The sequence below is a fragment of the Portunus trituberculatus genome, chromosome 33 (assembly GCF_017591435.1).
Source record: "Portunus trituberculatus isolate SZX2019 chromosome 33, ASM1759143v1, whole genome shotgun sequence".
Lineage (NCBI taxonomy): Eukaryota > Metazoa > Arthropoda > Malacostraca > Decapoda > Portunidae > Portunus > Portunus trituberculatus.
Genome location: NC_059287.1, coordinates 7,341,875 through 7,369,825, shown reverse-complemented (window position 1 = coordinate 7,369,825; position 27,951 = coordinate 7,341,875). Strand labels below are relative to the sequence as shown.

Sequence of the window (27,951 nt, the reverse complement as noted above, 5' to 3'; positions counted from 1 at the left end):
TGTTAATAGACGTTGGCCATAAAATAAAGAGACCAGTGACAAATATCTCAAAGTAAATTATCAGTTTAAAATAATAAATTATGTCTGCGTGTCTTAATAATAGAGGAGAGTGTTGAACGAGTATTCTTAAGACGTCCCACATGGTAGGTTCGAAGGAGTCTGGTATCCAAGAAATGTGACGTAACCTTCTCTCTCCTCTCTCGTGTCATACTGGACTTCATTTTGCCTCAAGCCTATTTTGCTTTTTCTTTAAGACTGTTTTCGTGTCTTACTGTGTGTGTGTGTGTGTGTGTGTGTGTGTGTGTGTGTGTGTGTGTGTGTGTGTGTGTGTGTGTGATATCAGTGATACTTTGGTTCACGTTACTACAGTTGATTGGGTCATGTAATTGTTAAGTTATGAGGTTCATGTCTATTACTATTAGTCGTCGTCGTCGTCCTCCTCCTCCTCCTCCTCCTCCTCCTCCTCCTCCTCCTCCTCCTCCTCCTCCTCCTCCTCCTCCTCCTCCTCCTCCAACAATAACATCATCATCAATCTCCTTATTTATCCATCCATAGTGCTCTACTCCAGCTGTTTACCTCTCCCTCTGTCCTTAAAGTTCCATACCCCCACCTGGTATTGCTACCCCACCTCTGAACTTTGTATCACAATATACAATATACATGTATACTCCACCTCGCAGTAAAACTCATTTGTACTTCACTTGCCACCCCTTTAATTGTGTGAGCTTTAGTAAGTATTTTACTTCTGATATTACTACCCCACTACCACCACTTCTGCTGCTACTACTACCACTACTATTACCTCCACCACCATTACTACCACTACTACTACTGCTGCTGCTACTGCTACTATTACTACTACTACTTCAACGTCGACGACATCGCCAACGCTAGCGCATTAAACTATTCCATGTAATTTCTCTCTCTCTCTCTCTCTCTCTCTCTCTCTCTCTCTCTCTCTCTCTCTCTCTCTCTCTCTCGCTTCAAACGAGGTGCGGAGGTCCGAAGTGCGGAAAATTTTCAAAAATGCGGAAGTAACAGGTACAGAAAGGCGAAATTTTAAGTCCGTACCTCTGTACCTGAGACGTGAGTAAAGGCGAAATTCTGAGTCCGTAACTCCGCACCTGAAATTTTCAAAGATAAAAAAAAAAATAAATAAATAAAAAAAATAATAATAAATAACAGTTCGCACTCTGTAGCATTACTTTCGGCCGTTTTGGGCGGTTCTTGATTTTTATGACATTGTGCCTGTTAGAGAGAGAGAGAGAGAGAGAGAGAGAGAGAGAGAGAGAGAGCAGCAGCAGCAGCAGCAGCAGCAGCAAAGTTGCCAGGTTCTTGTAACTAGAAAATGCCAAATACAAGAAAGAAATATGTCAAATATATATATATATATATATATATATATATATATATATATATATATATATATATATATATATATATATATATATATATATATATATATATATATATATATATATATATATATATATATATATTACGTGTATATGGAGCTTACTTGTATTTTGTTATATTTTTTGAGGTAGTGACAAGATTTTTCAGGCGCGCGTTAATAATTTTGGGTACCGTACCGGAGGTACAGAGGTGCGGTACCTGACTAAGGGAAAAATTTTAGGTGCTGAAGTACAGGTATGGACTACCTGCGTTTCGAGGTCTGGAGATATCCAGTAACACGCCCAGCTCTGGTAACTAGAAATAATAGTGAGTGTGGTGGCTGCGACTTTGTTGAAAAAGTTATGGGCAGCTGGAAGAAGTTATATTGCTGCCTTATGCATGGCAAAGTAAGATTATAAGTACGGGTAGTAGTAATAGCTAGTTCATGTAAGTTAGAGTAGACCCTCCACGGCTATCCGATTTCAAGGCACATTGCAGCATCCCTTGTTCTCACCAACTGGCATTGAAAGAGGAAGGAGACACACACACACACACACACACACACACACACACACACACACACACACACACACACACACACACACACACACACACACACACACACGGTCCGGTAGCTCAGTGGTTAGAGCGCTGGCTTCACAAGCCAGATGACCGGGGTTCGATTCCCCGACCGGGTGGAGATATTTGGGTGTGTCTCCTTTGACGTGTAGCCCCTGTTCACCTAGCAGTGAGTAGGTACGGGATGTAAATCGAGGAGTTGTGACCTTGTTGTCCCGGTGTGTGGTGTGTGCCTGGTCTCAGGCCTATCCGAAGATCGGAAACAATGAGCTCTGAGCTCGTTCCGTAGGGTAACGTCTGGCTGTCTCGTCAGAGACTGCAGCAGATCAAACAGTGAATTACACACACACACACACACACACACACACACACACATCCGGTAGCTCAGTGGTTAGAGCGCTGGCTTCACAAGCCAGAGGACCGTGGTTCGATTCCCCGGCCGGGTGGAGATATTTGGGTGTGTCTCCTTTCACGTGTAGCCACTGTTCACCTAGCAGTGAGTAGGTACGGGATGTAAATCAAGGAGTTGTGACCTTTTTGTCCCGGTGTGTGGTGTGTGCCTGGTCTCAGGCCTATCCGAAGATCGGAAATAATGAGCTCTGAGCTCATTCCGTAGGGTAACGTCTGGCTGTCTCGTCAGAGACTGCAGCAGATCAGTGACACACACACACACACACACACACACACACACACACACACACACACACACACACACACACACACACCCGGTAGCTCAGTGGTTAGAGCGCTGGCTTCACAAGCTAGAGAACCGGGGTTCGATTCCCCGGCCGGGTGGAGATATTTGGGTGTGTCTCCTTTCACGTGTAGCCCCTGTTCACCTAGCAGTGAGTAGGTACGGGATGTAAATCGAGGAGTTGTGACCTTGTCCCGGTATGTGGTGTGTGCCTGGTCTCAGGCCTATCCGAAGATCGGAAATAATGAGCTCTGAGCTCGTTCCGTAGGGTAACGTCTGGCTGTCTCGTCAGAGACTGCAGCAGATCAAACAGTGAAACACACACACACACACACACACACACACACACACACACACACACACACACACACACACACACACACACACACACACACCGCGTAGTGTAGTGGTCAGCACGCTCGCCTCAATCGAGAGGGCCGGGTTCGAATCCCGGTAAGCGGCGAGGCAAATGGGCAAGTCTGTTGTGGTCTCAGTCCTACCCGAAGATCGGTCTAAGAGCTCTGAGCTCGACTCCGTAATGGGGAAGACTGGCTGGGTGACCAGCAGACGACCGAATTGAATCACACACACACACGCACACACACACACACACACACACACACACACACACACACACACACACACACACACACAACAACAACAACAACGAGTTTAAAAAAAAAAAATGGATAAGTGTAGATATGGAGATATGTAGATATGGAGAGGTAAATACACACACGGCTGGCGGGCTGATAAATAGTTAACTTCCCAAATTTCACCAGACATCAGCAATATTACTCGTAGTCCATGCAATAAGAGCTGTTCTTTGTCCACCCGTCACCACACTGCACATTATGTCTGACTTGCGTGGCCACACAACTCTTTCTTAGCTGACATTTCGCACTGAGAACTTTTGAAATTACGGGGAACGAATAGATCAAGTGGGGGAAAAAAAGTCAGCGAATTAATTTATTTGGTAATAAAGGTTTCTTAATGCATTGTGAAGTAGTACTCTTCCGCCACACACACACACACACACACACACACACACACACACACACACACACACACACACACACACACACACACACCACGGCTCGGTAGCTCAGTGGTTAGAGCGCTGGCTTCACAAGCCAGATGACCGGGGTTCGATTCCCCGGCCGGGTGGAGATATTTGGGTGTGTGTCCTTTCACGTGTAGCCCCTGTTCACCTAGCAGTGAGTAGGTACGGGATGTAAATCGAGGAGCTGTGACCTTGTTGCCCCGGTGTGTGGTGTGTGCCTGGTCTCAGACCTATCCCAAGATCGGAAATAATGAGCTCTGAGCTCGTTCCGTAGGGTAGCGTCTGGCTGTCTCGTCAGAGACTGCAGCAGATCAAACAGTGAATCACACACACACACACACACACACACGGTAGCTCAGTGGTTAGAGCGCTGGCTTCCCAAGCCAGAGGACCGGGGTTCGATTCCCCGGCCGGGTGGAGATATTTGGGTGTGTCTCCTTTCACGTGTAGCCCCTGTTCACCTAACAGTGAGTAGGTACGGGATGTAAATCGATGAGTTGTGACCTTGTTGTCCCGGTGTGTGGTGTGTGCCTGGTCTCAGGCCTATCCGAAGATCGGAAATAATGAGCTCTGAGCTCGTTCCGTAGGGTAACGTCTGGCTGTGTCGTCAAAGACTGCAGCAGATCAAACAGTGAAAAACACACACACACACACACACACACACACACACACACACACACACACACACACACACACACACACATCCGGTAGCTCAGTGGTTAGAGCGCTGGCTTACCGGGTTCGAGTCCCGGTAAGCGGCGAGGCAAATGGGCAAGCATCTTAATGTGTGGCCCCTGTTCACCTAGCAGTAAATAGGTACGGGATGTAACTCGAGGGGTTGTGGCCTCGCTGTCCCGGTTCCCGGTGTGTGTTGTGTGTTGATGTGGTCTCAGTCCTACCCGAAGATCGGTCTATGAGCTCTGAGCTCGCTCCGTAATGGGGAAGACTGGCTTGGTGACCAGCAGGCGACAGATGTGAATTACACACACACCGCGTAGAATAGTGGTTAGCACGCTCGATTCACACTCGAGAGGGTCCGGGTTCGAATCCCGGAGGCGGCGAGGCAAATGGGCAAGCCTCTTAATGTGTAGTCCCTGTTTACCTAGCAGTAAATAGGTACGGGATGTAACTCGAGGGGTTGTGGCCTCGCTTTCCCGGTGTGTGGAGTGTGGTGTGGTCTCAGTTCTACCCGAAGATCGGTCTATGAGCTCTGAGCTCGCTCCGTAATGGGGAAGACTGGCTGGGTGACCTGCAGGCGACCGTTGTTGTGGTGAATTACACACACACACACACACACACACGCGTAGTGTAGTGGTTAGCCTTCTCGGCTCACAATCGAGAGGGCCCAGGATCAAGTCCCGGGTAGCGGCGAGGCAAATGGGCAAGCCTCTTTATGTGTAGCTTCTGTTCACTGAGCAGTAAATAAGCACTGAATGTAAGTCGAGGGGTTGCATCCTCACTTTCACGGTGTGTATGGTGTGTGATGTGGTTTCAATCCTACCCGAAGATCGGTCAGTATGAGCTCGGTGCTCTTTCCGTAGGGGAAAGGCTGGCTGGTGATTAGCAGACGACCGTGGTGAATAACACACACACACACACACACACACACACACACACACACACACACACACACACACACACTACAGGGAAGTTAAGCTTAGTCTGTTGAGTGTGCAGCAAAGCAAGGCCTTTATTTACATTACGTCACGTGGCAGCCCTTGGCAACCAGTTGAGAGTTGCCGCGCGCCGCCCGACATTCCTCTCCCTTTCTTATTAATTTCCAAACATTCCTCTTGTTCCTTCACGTTCCTAGCTATATAAAGACCTTCATTAGTTGTTCTTAATATAGGCCATGTGTTATGGTAGGAGCGCGTGCGAGGGAGATATTGGAGGGATGCGTTTGATGAGGAGCATAGAGGGAGAGGGAGTGAGGGTGTATGAGTCAGCCTGGATGCTGTATGTAGGTCACTCGCCCTCTGCTGGCTGTCTGGCTTGCTGGCACACGACACTCCTCCTTTTCTACTCCTCGTGTGTGTGTGTCATATAAAAAGAAATGTGTGTGTGTGTGTGTGTGTGTGTGTGTGTGTGTGTGTGTGTGTGAACAAATTTCATCTTTCACATGACAACTCATCTCGTGTGTGCTCGCGTGCGGGCGTATAACGGAGAAACTCAGTAGTATGAGAGATCAGATTAGTTCACACACACACACACACACACACACACACACACACACACACACACACACACACACACACACACACACCTATTCCAAAGTGTACGTTATTATTTCCATCCGACGCACGATACGCTTTCCTTTCTCCTGCATTTTTTGCTGAGAGGAGTGACTCAAACATTCTGGCGCGCTGGTTACCTGAAATTCATTTACCAGAGCTTGAGGAACACCTCGGAAGGAAATAATTATGTGTTGCCAGTGCAGGTCCTGTGCCGAGATTGGTGTTTCAGTATATTGTATTTGTGGTCTGTGATGAGGGGTGTGGTAATGGTATAGAGATGTGATGTTTTTTTTTATTTTAAGCTTCGTACTACATCAATAACATCATCTTTTAATGAAACCAACAATAGAGGAAGTTACGCCACCACCACCACCACTACTACTACTACTACTACTACTACTACTACTACTACTACTACTACTACTACTACTTAATTTATGATAATAGTGATGATAAAATAATAGTAATAATAAAATTAATGTTTTATCTTACTCTTTCTTTTGCTGTTATTGCTATCATCACCACTTACATTGTCGTCGTCGTCGTCGTCGTTGTTGTTGTTGTTGTTGTTAATCATCATCATCATCATACAACAAAGATGCGCTTGGGTGGTGATAAGGGCTCTGATATGGGTACCACTAAATAAAATTGCGTGCGCCGCTAATGGGTGGAAGCTGGACATTGCTTCCCCTGCTCTTCAGGTAGTATACTTACAGTCTCTATAGGCTTAAAAAATCAAATTATCATTATTATTTTTTCTTTTTGCGAGTGAAACCATATAATTATGTTTTATGCCACAATGTTATTCTTTTGCTTATTCATTCATTCGCTCATTTACTCATTCGCTCATTTACTCATTCTTTCATTCATTTTACAATTACAGACTTTGGAATTCTACGTAACTTCAGGATTACTGGATGTTTTGCCTAGGCCATGTCATGTTAAGTCTGTTTCTATAGGTTTGTTGATACTGGCCAGGTCATGCCTGGTGATATTCATGAAAGTTAAAGAAAAGTGTGGTAGACGAAAGAAAAAAAAATTGTTTCGGTTGTCAGACGGGTTGCTCTGGAATAAATTCAGAGAAAGAGAGAGAGAGAGAGAGAGAGAGAGAGAGAGAGAGAGAGAGAGAGAGAGAGATTCAGATTCAGATTCAGATCCAGCATTTTTCACAATGCATGTACATAAAGGTGTGAAAAGTTATCCGCAGAGAGAGAGAGAGAGAGAGAGAGAGAGATATTCAGATTCAGAGCCAGTACTTTTCACAATGCATGTATAGTACATAAAAGTGTGAAAGAGTTATCCGTAGAGCGAGCGAGAGAGAGAGAGAGAGAGAGAGAGAGAGAGAGAGATGGGGGGAAGGGGTAGACAGGCAAAGCTAAACGAGCAGGAATAACTTACATATATGTAGGCAGAACGATAACTATAAATTTTCTTTCATTCCAATTTTAACCGCTGTCTTGTCTCACCCTTTCCCCTGGCATCGCTCTGGGAGACTCACACATAGGCCATATCACATCCATAGGCAAGTTGTTGCGAGCCTGAATATCTCGTTATTGTTCTATAAGAAACTATTATTATTGATAGTTTCTCTCTCTCTCTCTCTCTCTCTCTCTCTCTCTCTCTCTCTCTCTCTCTCTCTCTCTCTCTCTCTCTCTCTCTCTCTCTCGCGTAGTAGATTCTTTAATTTTAGCATCTTTGCTTATTTATTATGAACGCTTATTTATTATGAACGCAGTTTATTTATCTCGGTTTACGATAAGGTTACCCGTCGGAGAGAGAGAGAGAGTGAGAGTGAGAGTGAGAGTGAGGGTGAGAGAGAGAGAGTGAGAGTGAGAGAGTGAGAGAGAGAATGATCAATAATAATAATTTCTTGTAATACAACAAGATCTTCCGGCTCACAACAACTTGCCCCTGTGACATGGCGTATGTGTGAATCTCTCCACAGTGGTGTCTCAGGAATGGGTGAGGCAAGACTAGTAAAGTTAGACTAAAATTTTACGTGTCATTCTGCATTCTCTCTCTCTCTCTCTCTCTCTCTCTCTCTCTCTCTCTCTCTCTCTCTCTCTCTCTCTCTCTCTCTCTCTCTCTCTCTCTCTGAGGTTTCTTTAATAAGAACATCTTTGCTTAGTTGTTATGAATGCAGATTATTGATTTCAATTTACGATAAGATCACCCGTCAGAGAGAGAGAGAGAGAGAGAGAGAGAGAGAGAGAGAGAGAGAGAGAGAGAGAGAATGGTGTAACATTGAGTAGGAAGCACTCAGACGGTTATTGATAGTAAGCTGTCATAGCCGAGATGGAGTCAAGGACGGCGCGGACCTTGCGACCCCTCGCGACTCCCAACGTTTGTGTGAACGTTTCTTTATCCCTCCGCCAAGGTCAGCGACGTCCACCTCTCTCACGCACCGCCGCCTCCAGCACTTGCATGCGGTCTCGGCTTTACCACGACGAATGTCTTACAGGACAATATTATAAGCCCCGCAGCTGGGTTCTTCAATGCCTTGCGGAATTATGGTAACTTAGTATGGTGGCGAGTCGTCTCAGATCTGCCCGCCATTCAAGCGCTGGCATCTGGCGGCGAATGGCTGAACCCGCGCCTCCTTTCCCTCGCAACAGGTGGCGTGCAGATCAGTACAGAGTTTTGGCGGGAAAATTCTGCGGCGATTGATAGCATGTTGACGTTTACACTTCTCTCCTTCACTGTTATTGTTGTTTTTAGACTTAATGACTTTGCAAGGTGTTTTTGTTATTAGTTGCAAGTTATGTAATTGTAGTTATAGCCGTGAATATTGACGTGTTGACAGCAAGTAATCTTTTCCCGCAGTACTACCTGAGCTGCCCCTGCCTTCATCCTCGGTAGGCCTCGGGGACTCCCGGTCTCTGCTTTTCCACCCGAGAGTAGCTGAGGAGGCGCAGCGGCTCCTCGCGTGCCAAGACCCAGACCTGGTGCAGCAGCTGGCCAACTCCCTCGCCCGCACCCACGCCGACCATATGTAAGCCACCACCGCCACCACCATTGTTACTCCCATCACTACTTACTCCTCGCACAACTGCCACTGCTATCGCTCACTTTCACAATTTTATTCGTCACAACCACCACCACCACCACTACTACTACTACTACTACTACTACTACTACTACTACTACTACTACTACTACTACTACTACTAGAGTAGTAGTAGTTGAATGTAGCTCTGATTTTATTACTAAAGTGATGTCAGTATTTCAAAACATTGTTATTTTATTATATGTTATTAATATTATTATTATTATTATTATTATTATTATTATTATTATTGTTATTTGTATTATTATTATTATTATTATTATTATTATTATTATTATTATTATTGCTGTTTTTGTTGTTCAGGCAATTAGATAAGTTGAAGATGTGATGAAAATACAGGTGTAGAGAGTTTATTTCCCTACACCTTTGTGTTTCCTCACACCTCCATTATTGGTATTCACCACCACCACCACCATTACTACTATCATCATCATCATCGTCACCATCACCACCACCACCACCACCACCACAATTCTCTCTCTCTCTCTCTCTCTCTCTCTCTCTCTCTCTCTCTCTCTCTCTCTCTCTCTCTCTCTCTGTGTGTGTGTGTGTGTGTGTGTTATATCCTGTGTGGTGTCCTGTCATAGGTGTCAGTGAGCATTATGTTGCAGACAGCTGAAGGAGCAGTATGCTGGCACGGAACATGCTGTGGAGGTGAAGACAGCACCACCACTGCTTGAGGGAATCCTGCGTTGCAAGCCGGCTGTGTTTACTGGCAAGCCAGGTGTGTTGGCTGGTCATTAACTCACCTGTGACAGTAGAATTTGCATGTCATATGTGTTAGGTGGCCTTGATAGGGATATGAATGTAGTTACATGGAAGAAAAGAAAGAGACAAAATTAAGGTAACTCTTGGATAGGCTCTTAGTGTGGGTGTGATGATGGAGGCCAATTCATTTTATGTTTTGTATTTATTTTAATGAGGATAATTATATTCTAACATGAGACTTAATTATTAGGTTGTGGTCTATATTTTGATATTATGGGAGCATGATTTGGTGTTGCTAATGCTGCAGTCTATGTTTAAAGCTTTACATGTGTGCAGACTTTTGCTGAAAATGTATGGCTAAAAATATCTACAGATACATTTGATAATTTGGATAAGTAAGATCTTTGTGTCATAGAAGGCAGCAAGTAAATTTGATGTGAAGTATTGGCCTCACTGCTACTTTAGTGCAACCTGAGGCATTAAATATTTGTATTTCAGCAGGAGGCAGTGAAGCAGTAGGAGGAGTGAGCATCAAGACTGAGGCAGGAGTTCCCCCAGCACAGAACAGTGTGCTAGCCAAGGCAGCCAAGCATATCAACAATGTGTCAGTGATCCAGTGTGGTCCAGCACTGGCTAATGCTGCCCAAGTCAAGGTGAAGAGTGAGCCTGGGGGTCAGGATCCCCCAACACCCCTACCAGGGGAGCCCACTGCCCACCTTCCCCAGGGAGTCCCAGAGGAGAAGGCTCTTGCTAAACCTGGCCCTGAGGAGGTTAAGGCTGTGGCAGGTCAGAAGGAGCTGGAGGGCCGACTGAAGTCCCAGTCAGAGGAGTTGCTTGGCCAGCTCCCGGCAGACGTGGGGAACGCCAGCAAGCAGGAGAAGAAACCAGACGTGTGGCTAGCCAATGTGGTGCCTGACAAGCAAAAGGAAGCTCCCAACCACACCCAGGACTCTAAGAGTAAAGGTGATGCCACTTTCACTCACTCACCTTGCAGCAACTTATTTTTATGGTCCCTCACTCGCTTATTCTTTCTCTTGGACATATGATAGAAAGGGAACAAAGCAAGAGTCTTATAAACTAAAACATGTATTTGTGCGGAAGTATTTACTTGGCCATTTTCCACAGCACGAGATTTTAGTGGTTCAGATTTGAGTTTCCAAATTGAAACTGATGATGTCCATCAGTTTCTTTCCTTCAATAATGCATAGATGGAGGTGACATAGTCAGTAAATATCTTTCCTTAATTCTCTTGTCTTGATTTGATAGGCAGATATGGCTTTTTTTTTTTTACATGAGTTTACTATGACACCAAAACATGTCACTTTTCATATAGCTATATTGGTTGTGTGATTCTTTGCATGATTATGTATGTGTTTTGTAGTACCTTTGAGTTGGAGGTGAGTGTTAGTGGAGACATGACGTAACTGTTTCATTCTCTTCCCAGCAAACAAGGACCATGCCACATATCCTGTGGGGAAGATGAAGGAGCCAGTAGTGGTTCTCAACAAGCTCTCCTCGGAGGTGAGTGTGGGGCCAGGATGGTGAGGGGAAGATTTTGATGCTTGTCAAATTTTAGGATATCACCAGGGAAGAAGAAGAAGAAGAAGAAGAAGAAAAAAAAAAAAAAAAAAAAACTTTCAGCCCACTTTTAATTTTTTTTATTGGTGCAGCAGCATTATTATATAATGGAGAGTATTTAATCATTATTAGAAATTATGGTATGCACTTAAGTCTTCTGTCAGGAAATATTCATCTATATTTTACATGTGAATAAATCATGTCACTTTGATGCACACCAAAAATTTGTCTGGATAGAAGTATGAGAGACACCAGTCATTATCTTCTGTGCTTTATGTAAATTGATATATTTGTGCATCACTATATTTCCATTAATTTTGTTATCATTTGGTTATATTTCTATATTTATTATATTTTATGGTTGTATTTGTTTTTTACATTGAAGGTTTAACCTTGAATAGTCTTAACCAATTAACTTAGGTTTCATTTGCTGTAACATGGCTTTTTTATTTATTATTCATTTATTTATTTCTTTTCTTTTTTTCTTCAGGAGCTTAAGTCAGTGTCTTGCATCCCCAAGCTGTCAGGAGTTGGAAGTAATGTCAAGACTGACAACTATGTGGACAGCTCCAAGAACAAGTAAGTTAAACTTCATACATTCCAATCCTATAACTTGGGAATAGCATCCTGCCTTCTATGAGTTATTTAAATTTTCCAAAAACCTGTTCCTCTTCTAGACAACAATGTTTGAAATTTCAATGCAGTCTTTGTTATCTTTTCCTTTCTTTTCCAATATCTATCCTCACCCAAACAGGCTGCCATGTGTTTGGTGCCTCACTTACTTTGCAATAATATTTTGGTTGACATTGCAGCAGCAGCAGCTCCAGGAGGTCTCGGGGCTCCCGGGAAGCCAGCAAGTACAAAGAGGTGAGCTCAGAGTCAGAGTCTGAGGAAGAGGACAAGAAGAAGCCAAACAAGTACTTCAAGAATCGGGAGAGAGAGAGGGAAGAAAAACGGCGGAAAGGTGAGTCCATTCTGTCTATCTTTCTCTTTCTCTTTCTGAGGGCCACATATATATATATATATATATATATATATATATATATATATATATATATATATATATATATATATATATATATATATATATATATATATATATATATATATATATATATATATATATATATATATATGTGTCACTAATCTTGTTTTATTTAACTGAACATTGTCTTGTCCATGATATATAAAGTTATCTTGCATTATAGCCTTACCTAGACTGATAAGTTGCACCAGTCATTGTCTTCTTATTCATGTAATTTTCTCCGGTATTGTCACATACATACTGACAATTGTAAAGATGGTTTATATGTTAGGCTCTTATCTGTTGTAATATTGCTTAGATTTATGTGCTTTACCAGTCATTATGTTCTCTCATATGTCTGTTTTGGCTATAGTGATGTCATATGTATATTGGTAATATAGATTATCTACATCACAAGTTCTTATCTTTTTTATATTAATGTTGTGAGGTTTTCACCATGTTGATAGGAAATCAGAGTTAGTTTTTGTCTAATATTGTGAATGTTTCTTTAGATAAAGCTGACCGGAAACGCAACAGGATTGCCTCTGATGATGAGGAATACAACCCAGACCAGGAGGCTAAGAAGAGGAGGAAGGGAGGTCATCAAGAGGAGGAGGATGATGATGAGGAAGGGGAGGACTCGGAGGGTGAGGGGGCAGCATCCAAGGTGAGTTGCAAATGGGGGAAGACCAGAGCATCTTACATTTTCCTATAGTATATGCTAAGGAAGTGTAATTTGTTCAAATACATGTTCTTTATTTCATTTGTGCTGACAGATTAAAGGCTAGGGGGGGGGCATTTATTGTTTTATACTTTACGATTCTCTTATATCACTAAAATGTAGTCCATTTAAAGGCTTTGAATTATGGTGTTGCACAGGTCAGAGGAGTTAAGGTTTTGTATTAAAGTTCTGAACTCCCACTGAAAGAAATTGAAGCTGTAATAGACAATAATATATCCATAGCACCAGAGCAACAGGAGAGCACCAGCTGCCCCCATGCACAAGAAGTCTTACACCAACAAGCGGATTGAGCGCAAGTTGGTGGGGCCAACAGAAAAGCTATCCTCGGAGGAGCTGATGGAGAGCGGCGTGTATCAGAGGTTCAACCGCGCTGTGGAGAAGATCTTTGACAACACTGAAGATCTTGATGTCAATGCTGAGATTGGTAAGGAAGGAGCTGGAATGGTTGTATGATTCTTTAACCTCTTCACTCTGGGCAAAAGAAAATGGCTCCCTGCACTGTATCCCAGCTGGAATGTGGTGGGGGGGGATACTTGATTCAGATATTCTCTCTCTCTCTCTCTCTCTCTCTCTCTCTCTCTCTCTCTCTCTCTCTCTCTCTCTCTCTCTCTCTCTCTCTGAAAATGACAGTAATAGTAAGTGATTTTTAATACTAGGTATGTATATTAAGAAGGAAACTTGGGCAAATTTTACAGAAAAAAAAAATTTAGTTTTCCTGCTCTTCACTATTTTCTGAAGATGACAAACGACTAAAAAACACATTTATTTTTATGATACACAAAACTGTTGGTTCCATGAAAAATAGATAAATAAAATTTAATTATTGCCAGCTGGTATTAGCGAATCATACACTTTTGTAACAATGATGAAAGTCAAGTAAGCCATCATATCATATACAATCTACATTCTGAAAGATCCTGTACAGTATCTGGGAAAAAAATAACACCATCTTAAGAAAAAGTAGCCATGTTGCAATATGCTGTCTTTAGATGTGTTACAAGTACTCTGATGACAAAAAAAAAAGCATTATTATGTTAAAGGGGTTAAATTTGAGGTAATAAATCTCTTGGCTGAGTGATGTGTGGGTAAGAAAGAGTTTGATTAATTGTATTTGATGACAAAGCAGGAGTTTTGGCTTAGTGTATTCGGACAGGTTGGTGAGAATAGGTTGTTTACATCAGTGTCTTGAATTGTTAAGCTTGAAAGGTAGACAAGTGAAGTTGCCAAGTATTAAATTGAACGTTTTCATAATAAAGCATTTATTTAACCTCTTCCATACCGCAAGACTGTTTTGTGGTACTTGCGTACCACGCGCAAAAGCGACCTCGTGGTACCGCAAGATGCCGCCGTGGTACGTGCGTACCACACAAATACATTTCCGTGTATAACCGTGGCCTGAGTGCGGATTTTGCCTTTTTCATGCTCCACGTGGTTCACTATAAACAAACAAACACTGGAGGCGTTATTTTTAGCCACCCCAGCGTAACAAAACCATCCCCCCCACTAGCCAATCAATATCGGAGTTAATTTTTCATGCATAAACTATAAAGCCAATCACTATTCTTTGACATATATTATTCCCACAGTCCCCCCAAGAACATCAGTTCTCTAGTATCGGCCGTGGTGAAACTGTTCTATTGCCTCTACCCTAATTAGAGATAATGGCGTCTGCTTCGTGTAGCAGCGATGAGGATTATCATAATTATGAGACAGATAGTGAGGATATACTGGAAGACTCTCCAGATGAATATGATTCAGACTATGATCCTGAAAAGAAATAGGAGAGAGTGATAGTGACAGCAGTGTTGAAACCCTCTCGGCAAGTGAGGGGGAGCAGCCTAGTTATGACTGCCTCAGGGCCACCCTCACCAGGTGCAGAGTGTGTGGTGCTGAATTTATGATTAGTGCACAATTTATGATTATGTTTACGTTTTCTTTTATTAATAAAATGACAAAAATATGTTTAGAAAAAAGTACATAACACTGAGTTAGAAAGAAATATAATGTGTAGATCTGGCCGTGAGGCACGTGCGCACACGGGCAGGGGCCTGCGGTATAGGAGGGGAACGCTTTGTTTACATCGGGGGGTGACTGCGGTAAGGAAGGGGTTAATAATGTGATACCTGCATTACAGAAGAGGATGGGGATGTCCCTCAGGAGTACCTCATTCCCAAGTATGAGCTGACAGACCTTTGCTCTGAGACGGCCAAGCTGAAGAGCCTTGGGGCCATGGCTATTGTGCCACCTGAGAGGCTGGTCAGGCTCCTCAACATCCTGGAGAAGAACATCCGTGATGGTGCCAAGGTGACACCCATTGTGGATGAGGTAAGGGCATGTCGGATCACTGTCAGTTAGTGTTTCTTACAAAGAGTTAGGAGGAAAGGATTAGAGCATACAGAGACAGATGAAATAGTTACTTGGTTGTTACATGCATCATGCCACTAATATGACCTTCAAGGTACATCTGATTTTCCAGTTTTTGCACATTCAGCTCCCAGTCATTGTGTGTTTTGTGGATGAAAGTCTTCTTCTTTATGAACAGGAGGATGATGAAGATGACAAGCTGTGGATGGAGTTGGTGATGGAGCGCATCCTGCGGGGCATGGATGCTTCCCTCACAGCCATGTACATCATGACTGCTCCTAACATGAGCAAGCGGGTCTATTTGGAGGATGTCATTGAGCGCTGTGTCCAGTTCACTAAGTTCCAGCTCTCCAACACCATCTACCCCTCCTTTGACCCTGTGTACAGGATAGACAGTAAAAAAGGTACAGGCTGAGCTGGAAGAGTAGGAAGCCAGTTTGATTGGTGGGTTTAAGGCTGCCTCTAGAGTTGGGAAGGTGGAATAGAGAATGACCAGAGAAGAGATGTTTACTGAAAATATTAGATATTTTTATTTTGACTATTAGGTAGCAGGGTGCAGTTGTTTTAGATACATTATAGAGAAGATGGAAATTACCTGTTGTGTGCAACTTCGACTTGTGAATGTAAGAGCTCAGTGGTTCTAGTTAGGTGTGTGGGTGTAGTAGCAAAACAGTCTCCCAACACACTATGGTGACCACCTTTGCAGATGGATATGTGGGCAACATGAAGAGGAAGCGAGCACAGTGCAAGGATGTGAGGAACAGGAGCATTCTGGGTCTGTACAACAAGCTGCATGAAGTTGTAGGCTTGCTTGCAGATCTGCTCAGCATACAGACCCTCACAGATACCACTGTGCTGCAACTCTCAACACTTGGGGTTTGCCCGTTTTTTGTTGAAAATGTGTCTGAACTTCAGTTGTCAGCCTTGAGGCTAGTGACCAAGGTAGGCAGCTCACTATCAGTTGTACACACCCTTCATTACTTGAAAATATGGAGATATATTTTGGTGTTATCTTAAGTCTAATCCACAATTCCCACCTTTGTTATTTGAGTGTTCATTGACAGGATGCTTGAACTCATTCATTTTGTCTTTTCCAGGTGTTTGCCAAGTACAACAAACACCGCCGCTTACTGCTGGATGACATTCTGGCTTCTATAGCACGCTTGCCCAATAGCAAGCGTAGTTTGAGAACTTACCGATTAAACTCTGATGAGAATGTACAGATGTTGACAGCCTTAGTGTTACAGTTGATACAGTGTGTGGTGGAACTCCCTGAGGAGCTGGCACAGAGTAGAGGTAGTAAAAGTGCAACCAGTGAGAGTGTCAATAGTCAGAATCCCAAAGATAGAGACGCCAAAGTGCCCGAGGCGCGGAAAGAGACGACAATGGATCGCGAAGTGCTGGTGTGTAGCCGGTATGAAACAGCCATGAGCACTGCTTACAGCTTCCTCTCAGTGTTCCTGCAGAAAACAGGAAGTAAGAGTGAGGAGATAGACTATCGCCCACTCTTTGAAAACTTTGTGCAGGACCTCCTGGCCACGGTAAACAAACCTGAGTGGCCAGCCGCTGAGCTGCTCCTCTCCCTCCTTGGCAAGCTTCTAGTACAAAAATTCTGTAACAAGAACACGGACATGGCCCTTCGTGTGTCCTCGTTGGACTGCCTGGGTGTGGTGGCAGCCAAGTTGCGCCGTGACGCCGTCTCCTCGCACCTGGAGTTGGAGAACATTGATGCCATCATCCGGGAGGTGAAGGAGGAGGAGAACCGGGATGCCCCCATGCTGGAGGATGGCTCCCCTCCCACGGAGAATGGCACAGCCAGTGGAGGGTCTGGCAAGAAGAACAAGAAGAAGGTAAGTGTACTGTCATAGAAAATTATTTTGTGAGGCTGTGTTAATGTTGTTTGCTTCTGTCCCAGCAAGAAATTATTTTATGAGTGTTAATGTTGTTTGCCTCTATTCCTTAGGCTTAGGACTTAACATAGCTATCACATTTATTATCTTGTGCTTATCAACAATTATTCTGAACTATCATCACAACCTTTAGCATTTATTCTTTTTCCCTTTCTTCTTCACAGTCCTATTTTACACAAGCACATAGTAGGGTTCTGTTTGTGTACCAGGTCAGCTTTCTTGTGGAAGATCAAATAGGACAAAGTTTCTTCTGAAGTACTTTGAGAGAGCAGAGATCTTCCTTGACCACACCTGCATGAGAATAGAATTGTGAAGTGTGTAAGAGGAATATTAAGATAGGAATATTAATGTATTTGAGTTAATTGATTAGATTAATTGAAAAAATAGACTTAGATTGGTCTAAAGTTGCAAGTTGCAGTGGATAGAGGATGGAAGGAGAGTAAATATTGAAGGCATGTAATAAAGGCAACTGTAATGGATAGAAGATTTGTTGAGGGATTCATTGTACGGTATGTATTTATCTTAATGTTTCTTATCTCTGTATATCAGTGAAAAAAAGTGTGTTTAAACTCTCCTTTGAGGAGTTGTGATGAACAGATTAGAGAGGTTGATTAGATGAGACATAGATGCAAGGTACATGACTGGGAAGCAAGGAAAGTGGTTGAGTTGTAAGAATGAATGAATTTTGTCCGTTCTTTCATTCTTGTTTGATTATTATCTGATCAAGTTTGTGTAAGGAGAAGGATGTGTCTGTTAGGATGCAGTTTGAGTAAGCTTTCTCTAATGCTACAATGTAGAAATTGCAGATGTCCTGTATAATTGACCTATAATTTAATGCAATGACATTTGGGTCTCTCTCTCCCAAATGTCTAAAGGCAAAAATGTGAGGAAATGCTTGTAGGTGTATTTATGAATGTAAATATGTACATTGATGCCCTGCCTTGGCCATCTCTTCATGGGAATGTCATGTTTGGATAGGTAATTTGGTACTTGTCATTCCTTTAAGGTATGAAAAAAGGTTCATTCATTGTCGTTATGAAAAACTTCCTGCATGTTCTACCATTAGTTAGTGTTTATAGCCTGTCCAAGACAATTATACATCAAATGCAGTGCTAACTTTATCATAGCAGTGCTATGATAGTGCCTGGGTAAATTTACTTTATGTATTTATCCAGTCCAGCAGCACATCATGAAATATACACTTAGCAGTCTTATTAACAATACAATAAGTTACATTAGTCTTCAGAGATACCATCACATACTTATCTCAACCTGAAACTTGCTTTGGTTTTAATTCTATCACAGACAACAACATTGTGATAATCAGCCTTATGCCCCTCTAGCAGACCACGGCAAAGTAAAGTTACTCCCAGAAGGACTGTTTTAGTTTTGTATCCCAGAAGAGTGGCATTGCAAGATCCCATTGTTGCTGTACCCTAAAGTCAACTTGTCTTTCACTCCACCAGAAGAGCAGTTCGGAGAAGCTGCGAGACGGTGAGGGTGGGCCGTACGATGAGGAGGAGGAGCGCACCATGTTCCTTCAACGGGTGCTCCTTGACTGGCTGGCTGTCAACTCCAGCAGTGAGCCAGCTCTCCTTCATGCCCGGCACTTCTGCATTGGCCAGTGGTACCGAGAAGCCTACACTGAGATTATGAGGCAGAAGCAAGGGCTGCTGCCTCAGCCCAGTGGCAGTAAGTCTGGCAGCCACAACAAAAGGAAGAGAAAGAGAAAAGGTGAGTGTCTTCAACAGGATAATAATTTTTATTTGATTTGAGTAGATCTAGATTACATAATGAAATAAAAATTTAAGCTACTTAAATGTGGAAACTTCTCTGTGGTTTCCTTTAGTGTCAAAGATGTCATTCTAAACTATGCTATATAGATTTGTATTATAGTGCTTTATCAAGCTTAAGTTTGAGCCATTGTGATCAAAAGGCTGATACAGCTTTATTATCAAGTTCACAGGTGTCACTGCCAGTAATGATTTCCTTGGGATCTGTGCATTAGCCAGTTACTTATGACAAAGATAACTTCTCTCTAGTTGTATTATGGTTAATGATTGGGGTATTAGTGATGAAAATTTAAGGTTAGTACATAGCAATTTTAAAGGACATGCAGGTCTTTGTTAAAGCAAGTGTCATATAATTAATTTTATCTTTGAGGGAAATGTGAATGATATAAAAATGTTGAGTACATGAATGTTTTACTAATGCTTTGAATCACTCTACCAGGTGACAATGAGGATGAGACCAGTGAGGATTCAGATGAGGATGAGGAAGAAGGCGGAAAGAAAGGGGGAGGGCAGGTGGACGAGGCCTTGGCAGCTGAGGTGACTCAGCTAGCTGAAAAGAGGAAGACTTTTCTCATAACAAAGGTAATGTTTTTATTTACATCAGTAAACTAGAGAAATTACAAAGAGCAGCAGTGATATAGTACTGAGTATCAAAGATTTAAATCATAATAAAGAATTGGAGAAGATGTAGTTAGTTAGCCTTGTTGGAGAGGCAGAAAAGAGGAGACAAGTATAAAAGTTTTGATTTGTAACAAGGAAGTCCAATGTTAAGAGAAGAGGAATATATGTATTTTTTTTTTTTCATGTGATGACGTTATTTTTGCAGCATTCATTGATTCATTCATTGCCTTCACAGGTCCCTGCCTTCCCCCCAGCCTCCCCTGGTGCCAAGACCCAGACTCTGCAGACCCACATTGGCTATGCCAATGCTGAACTCATCACCAAATACCTGGCCTCCAAAAGACCATTCTCGCAGAGCTTTGACCTCTATCTCAAGCAAGTGAGTTGCTTGCCAGTCTGTGTTATTTATTCATCAGGGGATACTTTCTCTGTCATTTTGTTGGTTTTTATGCCTGTAACATTTCAGTAGTTTATATATATATATATATATATATATATATATATATATATATATATATATATATATATATATATATATATGTGTGTGTGTGTGTGTATATCTATATCTATATCTATCTATCTATCTATCTATCTATCTATATATATATATATATATATATATATATATATATATATATATATATATATATATATATATATATATATATATATACATATACATATATACATATATATACAGGCAACCCCCCCACCCCTTAATGAATGGGTTACGTTCCTAAAAAAAACGTTCGTTGCGTGAATTTTCGTTAAGCAGATCAATTATAACAAGTTTGACCCCTGACTTGAACTTCCATTGAGAGTAAACAAAGCGAGAGTGCATCATAGTACAGTAAAAGGTTTAATGAAAGTAAAAATTATGAAGTTAAACATTTAACCCTTAAACTGCTAATTCCTAACTGCTGAATGCTTTGATGCACCTAAAATATAAACATTCCCCATGTCAGAAAAATATATATTTTGAATTGTATGCCATGAATGGCAAACATCCAAAATGCAGTAATACCGAAGTTTTGAATCTGTAAATAAATAAATAGCAAGAAATAGGCCTACAAAACTTCGTGGGCTTTGAAAAGCACGGGGAACTAGTGACACGTCGGGTGCATTGGATGGTCTGGGTTGGGAGCTGAGTGGTACCAAGCTGGACCGTTTTCTACTTGCGCGCGCGCTCTCTCTCTCTCTCTCTCTCTCTCTCTCTCTCTCTCTCTCTCTCTCTCTCTCTCTCTCTCTCTCTCTCTCTCTCTCTCTCTCTCTCTCTCTCTCTCTCTCTCTCTCTCTCTCTCTCTTTTTTTATTATTTTTTTATTTATACTGATCAAATGTACAGGGAAAACAACTTCTACATTACCTAAGAACGTTGTTTTTACAGACAAAAGGGTACAGGGTTAGTGCAACCTATCTTTAAATCTGACCCTGGTGATGTATATTACATTCTGTATGTACAACAATAACTTATATTGTAACACTGAATATACTACGTTCACTGTACATGATTCACCCTTGCCTCAGTAACCAATGGTTCACTTGCACTTTAAATGTCTGAGTGTTTGTGTCACTGAGGTTTATCTCCTGTGAGGCCAACAGAGTGTTCCATTTTCTTGCACACGAGTTTATATATTGTCTCTGGTGATGCCATGTCCTGCATCGGGTCAGCAGGAGCTCACCAGGTGTCTGGGTGACCATGCGGGTGGTGACCTGAGGGAAGCGTGCAGGCAGATGAAGCTCCTGCATGTGGCGCGCTCTCTCTCTCTCTCTCTCTCTCTCTCTCTCTCTCTCTCTCTCTCTCTCTCTCTCTCTCTCTCTCTCTCTCTCTCTCTCTCTCTCTCTCTCTCTCTCTCTCTCTCTCTCTCTCTCTCTCTCTCTCTCTCTCTCTGTGTGTGTGTGTGTGTGTGTGCATGCGTGCGTGCATGTTTATGCATATCCTACATGATACAAGTCTTCTGTACAGATGTTTTGTACATATATATGTATGATAGAACTTTATCTGTGTGTGTGTGTGTGTGTGTGTGTCATGAATCCTCTGTACAGATGTTTTGTACGTCTGTGTGTGTGTGTGTGTGTGTGTGCGTGCGTGCGTGCGTGCATGTTTATGCATATCCTACATGATACAAGTCTTCTGTACAGATGTTTTGTACATATATATGTATGATAGAACTTTATCTGTGTGTGTGTGTGTGTGTGTGTGTCATGAATCCTCTGTACAGATGTTTTGTACGTATTGGGTATGTTTGATTGAGCTGTGTGTGTGTGTGTGTGTGTGTGTGTGTGTGTGTGTGTGTGTGTGTGTGTGTGTGTGTGTGTGTTGCATGACACAAGTCCTCTGTACAATGCCACAGCTCAAAATGCTACTAGGATTGTTGCCCCTATGCTGTAAGAAGCTGATATAATAACAATGATCTCTTGATTGAGATAGAAGTAATAAACTATAGCATAATTTGGTCTCCCCTATGAGTTTTCTACGTTTTCTATGATACTCAAGACTGGATTCTACCCGACGAGTCAAGAGGAGTTGCCAGGTGTCTCCTACTTTTCCGTAAAAACTCAAGTGAGGCCCTTGTTATAGTATCTGGACTCTGGAGCCCTCATGATGGCAACACTAAGTGTGGAGGAGTCACAAGAGCAAGTCTGAAGGGAAACGCGCCATGAAAATTCAAAACATTCCCCGCGAAAATTCATTATTACATAAGCGATCGCCGCGTCACAGTACTCGAGAGGCTTGATTATATAAGCGATCGCAGCAGTTTAATTTAAGTTGTTATAATGTACACTAATGTATTTATGTAAGTAACTTTATAATGCTGATGATCTTAGATTTATGAAGGGAGGGAGAGTGGAGCGGGAAAGACGTTAGCCGGCAACCTGTGGAATATAAACAAGAGGCGCATCAATGTACTGCATACAAAACTTATGTACCACATTTCCACAAGGCTTTCCATTTTATCTATTTCAGATTCACGAGTTCAGGTGGTTCTTTTAGCTTGCAAGGAAGATAAGGTCTCACCAGCCTTCTTAATAGAATCTACTGACTTGAAAATAGTAGAGACAGTAGATGAAGTCAAGCCATGGTGGCGAGCAATGCTATTAGTTTTCTCGCCTCTCTTATGTCTGAATAATATCCAGCTTCACTTCGAGAGTAAGAGACTTCTTGGTCTTCTTAGCAATGTTAGGCGACATTGCACGGCATTTTGGTGGCATGTTGAGCGAGGGAAGACAAGCTGCTGCTGACGCTGTTATTGTTTTGAACTAGGGGGAGTGAGTGGTGCGCGTTTTGTCCACAAGAGGCGCTGGTATATTAAAAAACCTGTTGGCTTGCGTGATATGGCAGGGCTTTCAAACTTGGAAAAAAATTACCTGGATAGAATTTAGTTTGAAAAGAAATAGCCTGGATAAAATTTCATCAAAGCGAGTTTGGTGTTTGTTATATGAGCAGATGGTAGTAAAAGGAAATGTTCATTGTAGCAAAAATTTTGTTGTGTAAACGTTTGTTAAGCGGGCATTGCCTCTTAAACTTCCCGCTATGACTGTGTGTGTGTGTGTGTGTGTGTGTGTGTGTGTGTGTGTGTGTGTGTGTGTGTGTGTGTGTGTGTGTGTATTTACCTAGTTGTATTTACCTAATTGTAGTTTTACAGGGCCTGGGCTTTATGCTCGTGTGGCCCCGTCTCCATATCTACACTTATCCAATCTTACTTTAAAAGTGTGCACACTTGTTGCAGACACTACTTCTTCATCTAAACTGTTCCACGTCTCAATACATCTCTGCGGGAAACTATATTTTTATATCTCTCAGACATCTTCCTTTCTCAGCTTTTTACTATGCGATCTTGTGCTTGGTGTCATATTCTTCTCTCAGGATCAGTTTCTCATTATCCACTTGGTCCATTCCGTTGATCAATTTATAGACTTGTATCAGGTCTCCTCTCTCCTTCTTTGTTCCAAGGTTGGTAGATCCATAGCCTTTAGTCTCTCCTCATATGTCATCCCTTCAAGTTCTGGGACCATTCTTGTAGCCATTTTTGTAGCCTCTCCAATTTTCTTATGTGTTTCTTTTATGAGGGGTCCACACTACTCCTGCATATTCCAATCTGGGTCTTATTATAGTATTTATCAATTTCTTCATCATTTCTTTGTCCATGTAGTGAAATGCTACTCCAATATTTCTTAGCAAATTATATGTTTCTCTAAAAATTCTATCAATATGGCTTACTGGTTGATTGTTTTCTTCCATCGTCACTCCTAAGTCCTTTTCCTTTTTGACTTTCTCCAGTTCTACTCCATCTCCCATCTTATAGATTCCCACAGGTCGTCTTTCACTCTTTCCCATTTCCATGACATGGCTTTTGTTCACATTGAATTCCATTTCCCATTTCTTACTCCATTCCCAGATCTTATTTAGGTCTTCTTGCAGTATTTCACAATCCTCCTTTTGCTTTATAACTCTGCACAGTTTCGTATCATCCATAAACAAATTTATGTAGCTGTTCACTCCTTCTGGCATGTCGTTAATATAAATGAGGAAAAGTATTGGTGCCAATACTGACCCCTGTGGCACTCCGCTTTCTACTGCTCTCCACTTGGACTTCATATCTTTAACTACCGTCCTTATTTCTCTCCCCCTCAAATAATTTTCTATCCATCTCAATGTGCTTCCTTTTAAGCCACCCTTCTCCTCTAACTTCCACAGTAATCTTGCGTGTGGCACTTTGTCAAACGCCTTTTTTAAATCCAAATAGATGCAGTCAACCCATCCTCTCTCTCTTGTACTCTATCAACTATTCTAGAATAGAAACTCAATAAATTAGTTACACAAGACCGTCCTTTTCTAAAACCAAATTGGCTATTTGATATTAATTTGTTGTCTTCAAGGAACTTGATCCATTGTTTCTTTATTATTCTTTCACACATCTTGCATATTACACTAGTTAGTGATACCGGTCTGTAATTTAAAGGTTCTTCTTTCCTTCCGCTCTTATATATGGGAACCACCTCAGCTCTTTTCCATTCTACTGGCACTGTTCCATTTTCTATTGAGCATTTTATGATGTTGTATATAGGACTTGCTAGTTCTTCTCTACATTCTTTCAGTATTCCTACATTCTTTCAGTGTGTGTGTGTGTGTGTGTGTGTGTGTGTGTGTGTGTGTGTGTGTGTGTGTGTATATATATATATATATATATATATATATATATATATATATATATATATATATATATATATATATATATATATATATACACACACACACACACACACACACACACACACACACACACACACACACACACAGTCATAGCGGGAAGTTTAAGAGTAAAATTACAGGCCACCCAAACTTTTCACTAAACTCAAAACACAAAAAGTCCTAATCTGCAACCAAAGTTTTCACTATTTTCAATGGTATGGTTTGTACCACTATTGAGCTGAGACAGTACGCACGACTTAGTAACTGTGTTGAGTCACTTCCCAGGCAAGAAAGATGTATAGGTGAGAACGTTTGTTTTTATTGTTTCCATGACTTGGTGATGTATTAATACCATATATTGCAGCCTATAAATTGAGTTTTTAAGGTCATTTTCTTATGGTCAAAACTAGGAATTGACCTATAGGCTAGATGTAAAATAGCAACCTTTAAATATATTTGTATCAGTAACATTAGGATACTGGAAAACTGCTACTGAACTTGGCCTAAGGGGTGTATTTACACGTGTTATATACCGTACATGATTTTTCCCAGAGTGTCACTACGTGCAGTCTTCATATATATATATATATATATATATATATATATATATATATATATATATATATATATATATATATATATATATATATATATATATATATATATATATATATATATATATATATATATATATATATATATATATATATATATATATATATATATATATATATACATATACATATACATATACAGTAAGGTCCCGGGTTACGTCGGTCTCGAGTTACGTCAAACTCGCACTTACGTCAGTCCACTATAAGGCAATTTAAGATTTAAAAAATTGAAAATTTATAAATCGTAAAGCGCGGGGTTTATTGTTATTGTTGGCAGCCAGGCGTCACTAGTGGTTATCCACCACACCGCCCACCTCATGCTTGAATACAATAACACTCTACGTACCTCAGTTCCACCACACCTTCATCCCTGGCAAGAGCGTTCCTACATCTGCGTTTGCTGACTATCTTAGTATCTTGCTCAATGGCACCAAAAAGAAAACTGAGTGATAGCAGTGATGCTAAGAAAAGGAAAACCATTACGCTACAAGTGTGTGTAAGGAAGTGAAGAAGAAAATGGGAAGCTCGTTACCATGACAACGGGGAGGTTGACGACCTTGAGGGCTCACGCACCTATCACAACAATAACAACTCCGGAGCCTTCGCCTGGGCCACACTACACTCGCAGCTCACTTGCACCGTCTGCGCTTGTCTGCTGATCCCTATTGCTCTTTCCTATTGCATTTCCTGCCCCGCTGCCCACGCTTCTACTCCCACCGCACTGCACTATGCTCCCAGCTGTCCGCCCTGGGCGTCACAACATTCGACCTGCCCACCCTCCTGGCGGCCTCAGGCAACCACCCCTCTGGCAACATGCAGTCCTTTGCGTTCGCGGCCCTAATCAACAACAAAAACAAGCTTGTGTTTCATATTCCTACATACTTGTAAATAATATAACAATATAACCTTTCACTTATATAATGCTTCTACTCCTACCGCACTCCACAAAGCTCCCAGCTGTCCGCCCTGGGCGTCACAACATTAGACCTGCCCACCCTCCTGGCGTCCTCAGGCCGCCCCTCTTGGCAACCTGCAGTCCTTCGTTGCGCCCTAATCAATATATTCCTACATAGTTGTAAATAATATAACAATATAACCTTTTACTTACCTGAATAACCATAAAAAAATATTGGTTGAAAACTCGATAATATGCTTTGAAAGTACAAAACTCGAGTTACGTTACAAAATCGACTTACGTCATGTTTCAGGAACGTAACTCTGACGTAAATCGGGACCTTACTGTATATATATATATATATATATATATATATATATATATATATATATATATTATATTATATATATATATATATATATATATATATATATATATATATATATATATATATATATATATATATATATATATATATATATATATATATATATATATATATACATATACATATATATATATATATATATATATATATATATATATATATATATATATATATATATATATATATATATATATATATATATATATATATATATATATATATATATATATATATATATATATATATATATATATATATATATATATATATATATATATATATATATATATATATATATATATATATATATATATATATATATACAGGCAACCCCCGTTTAACGAAGGTTCACACAACGAAATTTCGCTACAACGAAGGTTTCGTTTTACTACCATCTGCTCGTTTAACGAACACCAAACTCGCTTTAACGAAGTTTTATCTAGGTAATTTTTTCCAAATTTGAAAGCCCCACCGTATCATGCAAGCTGACAGGCTTTTGAATACACCAGGAACTGCTGGTACTAAGGCCTGCCTCAGGAGAAATACTGAGACACCTGTAGAATAAAGATCAAGATCAAGCCTCTCGTGAACAACACAGGCGCTACCGATACAAAGGCCTGACTCAGAAGAAATTCTGCATCACCTGTAGCATCAAGATCAAGATCAAGATCAAGTTCATGCGCACCACTCACTCCCCAGTCAAAACATAACAGCGTCACCAGCAGCTCATCCTCCTTAGTTCAACTTACTACCAAAACGCCCTGCAATGTGGCCTAACGTTCCTAAGAAGACCAGGAAGTGTCTTACTCTCGAAGTGAAGCTGGGTATTATTCACAGACGAGAGAGGCCAGAAATCTAATAACATTGCTTGCCACCATCTTGACTCCATCAGCAAGTCAGCAGACTCTATTAAGAAGGCTGGTGAGACCGCATCTTCCTTGAAAGCTAAAAGAACCACATGAACTCGTGACTCTACAATGGATAAAATGGAAAGCCTTGTGGAAATGTGGTACATAAGTTTTGTATCGTACCATGATGCGCACTTTGTTTACATTCCACAGGTTGCTGGTTAGTGTATTTCCCGTTTCA

At 41.4% G+C, this 27,951-nt stretch overlaps 1 protein-coding gene and 1 non-coding gene across 4 annotated transcripts in view; both read left to right on the top strand.

The window, feature by feature from the left end:
* Positions 1 to 27,951, top strand: part of LOC123512180 (nipped-B-like protein) — a 97,499-nt gene that overhangs the window by 28,670 nt on the left and 40,878 nt on the right. For 2 of the 3 annotated variants that reach the window (XM_045268414.1, XM_045268415.1), the window contains exons 3-17: positions 8,789 to 8,957; positions 9,644 to 9,756; positions 10,239 to 10,703; positions 11,185 to 11,261; positions 11,809 to 11,897; positions 12,131 to 12,282; positions 12,855 to 13,009; positions 13,307 to 13,508; positions 15,219 to 15,409; positions 15,627 to 15,852; positions 16,155 to 16,390; positions 16,546 to 17,298; positions 18,825 to 19,092; positions 19,591 to 19,733; positions 20,008 to 20,151. In XM_045268414.1, coding sequence (XP_045124349.1) covers positions 8,789 to 8,957; positions 9,644 to 9,756; positions 10,239 to 10,703; positions 11,185 to 11,261; positions 11,809 to 11,897; positions 12,131 to 12,282; positions 12,855 to 13,009; positions 13,307 to 13,508; positions 15,219 to 15,409; positions 15,627 to 15,852; positions 16,155 to 16,390; positions 16,546 to 17,298; positions 18,825 to 19,092; positions 19,591 to 19,733; positions 20,008 to 20,151 — 3,383 coding nt within the window. The remainder of the gene's footprint in view (positions 1 to 8,788; positions 8,958 to 9,643; positions 9,757 to 10,238; positions 10,704 to 11,184; positions 11,262 to 11,808; positions 11,898 to 12,130; positions 12,283 to 12,854; positions 13,010 to 13,306; positions 13,509 to 15,218; positions 15,410 to 15,626; positions 15,853 to 16,154; positions 16,391 to 16,545; positions 17,299 to 18,824; positions 19,093 to 19,590; positions 19,734 to 20,007; positions 20,152 to 27,951) is intronic. The other variant, XM_045268416.1, reaches the window with a different exon arrangement.
* On the top strand, positions 4,076 to 4,149 carry Trnag-ccc. The gene has a single exon. It is a non-coding gene; the product is annotated as a tRNA-Gly (tRNA).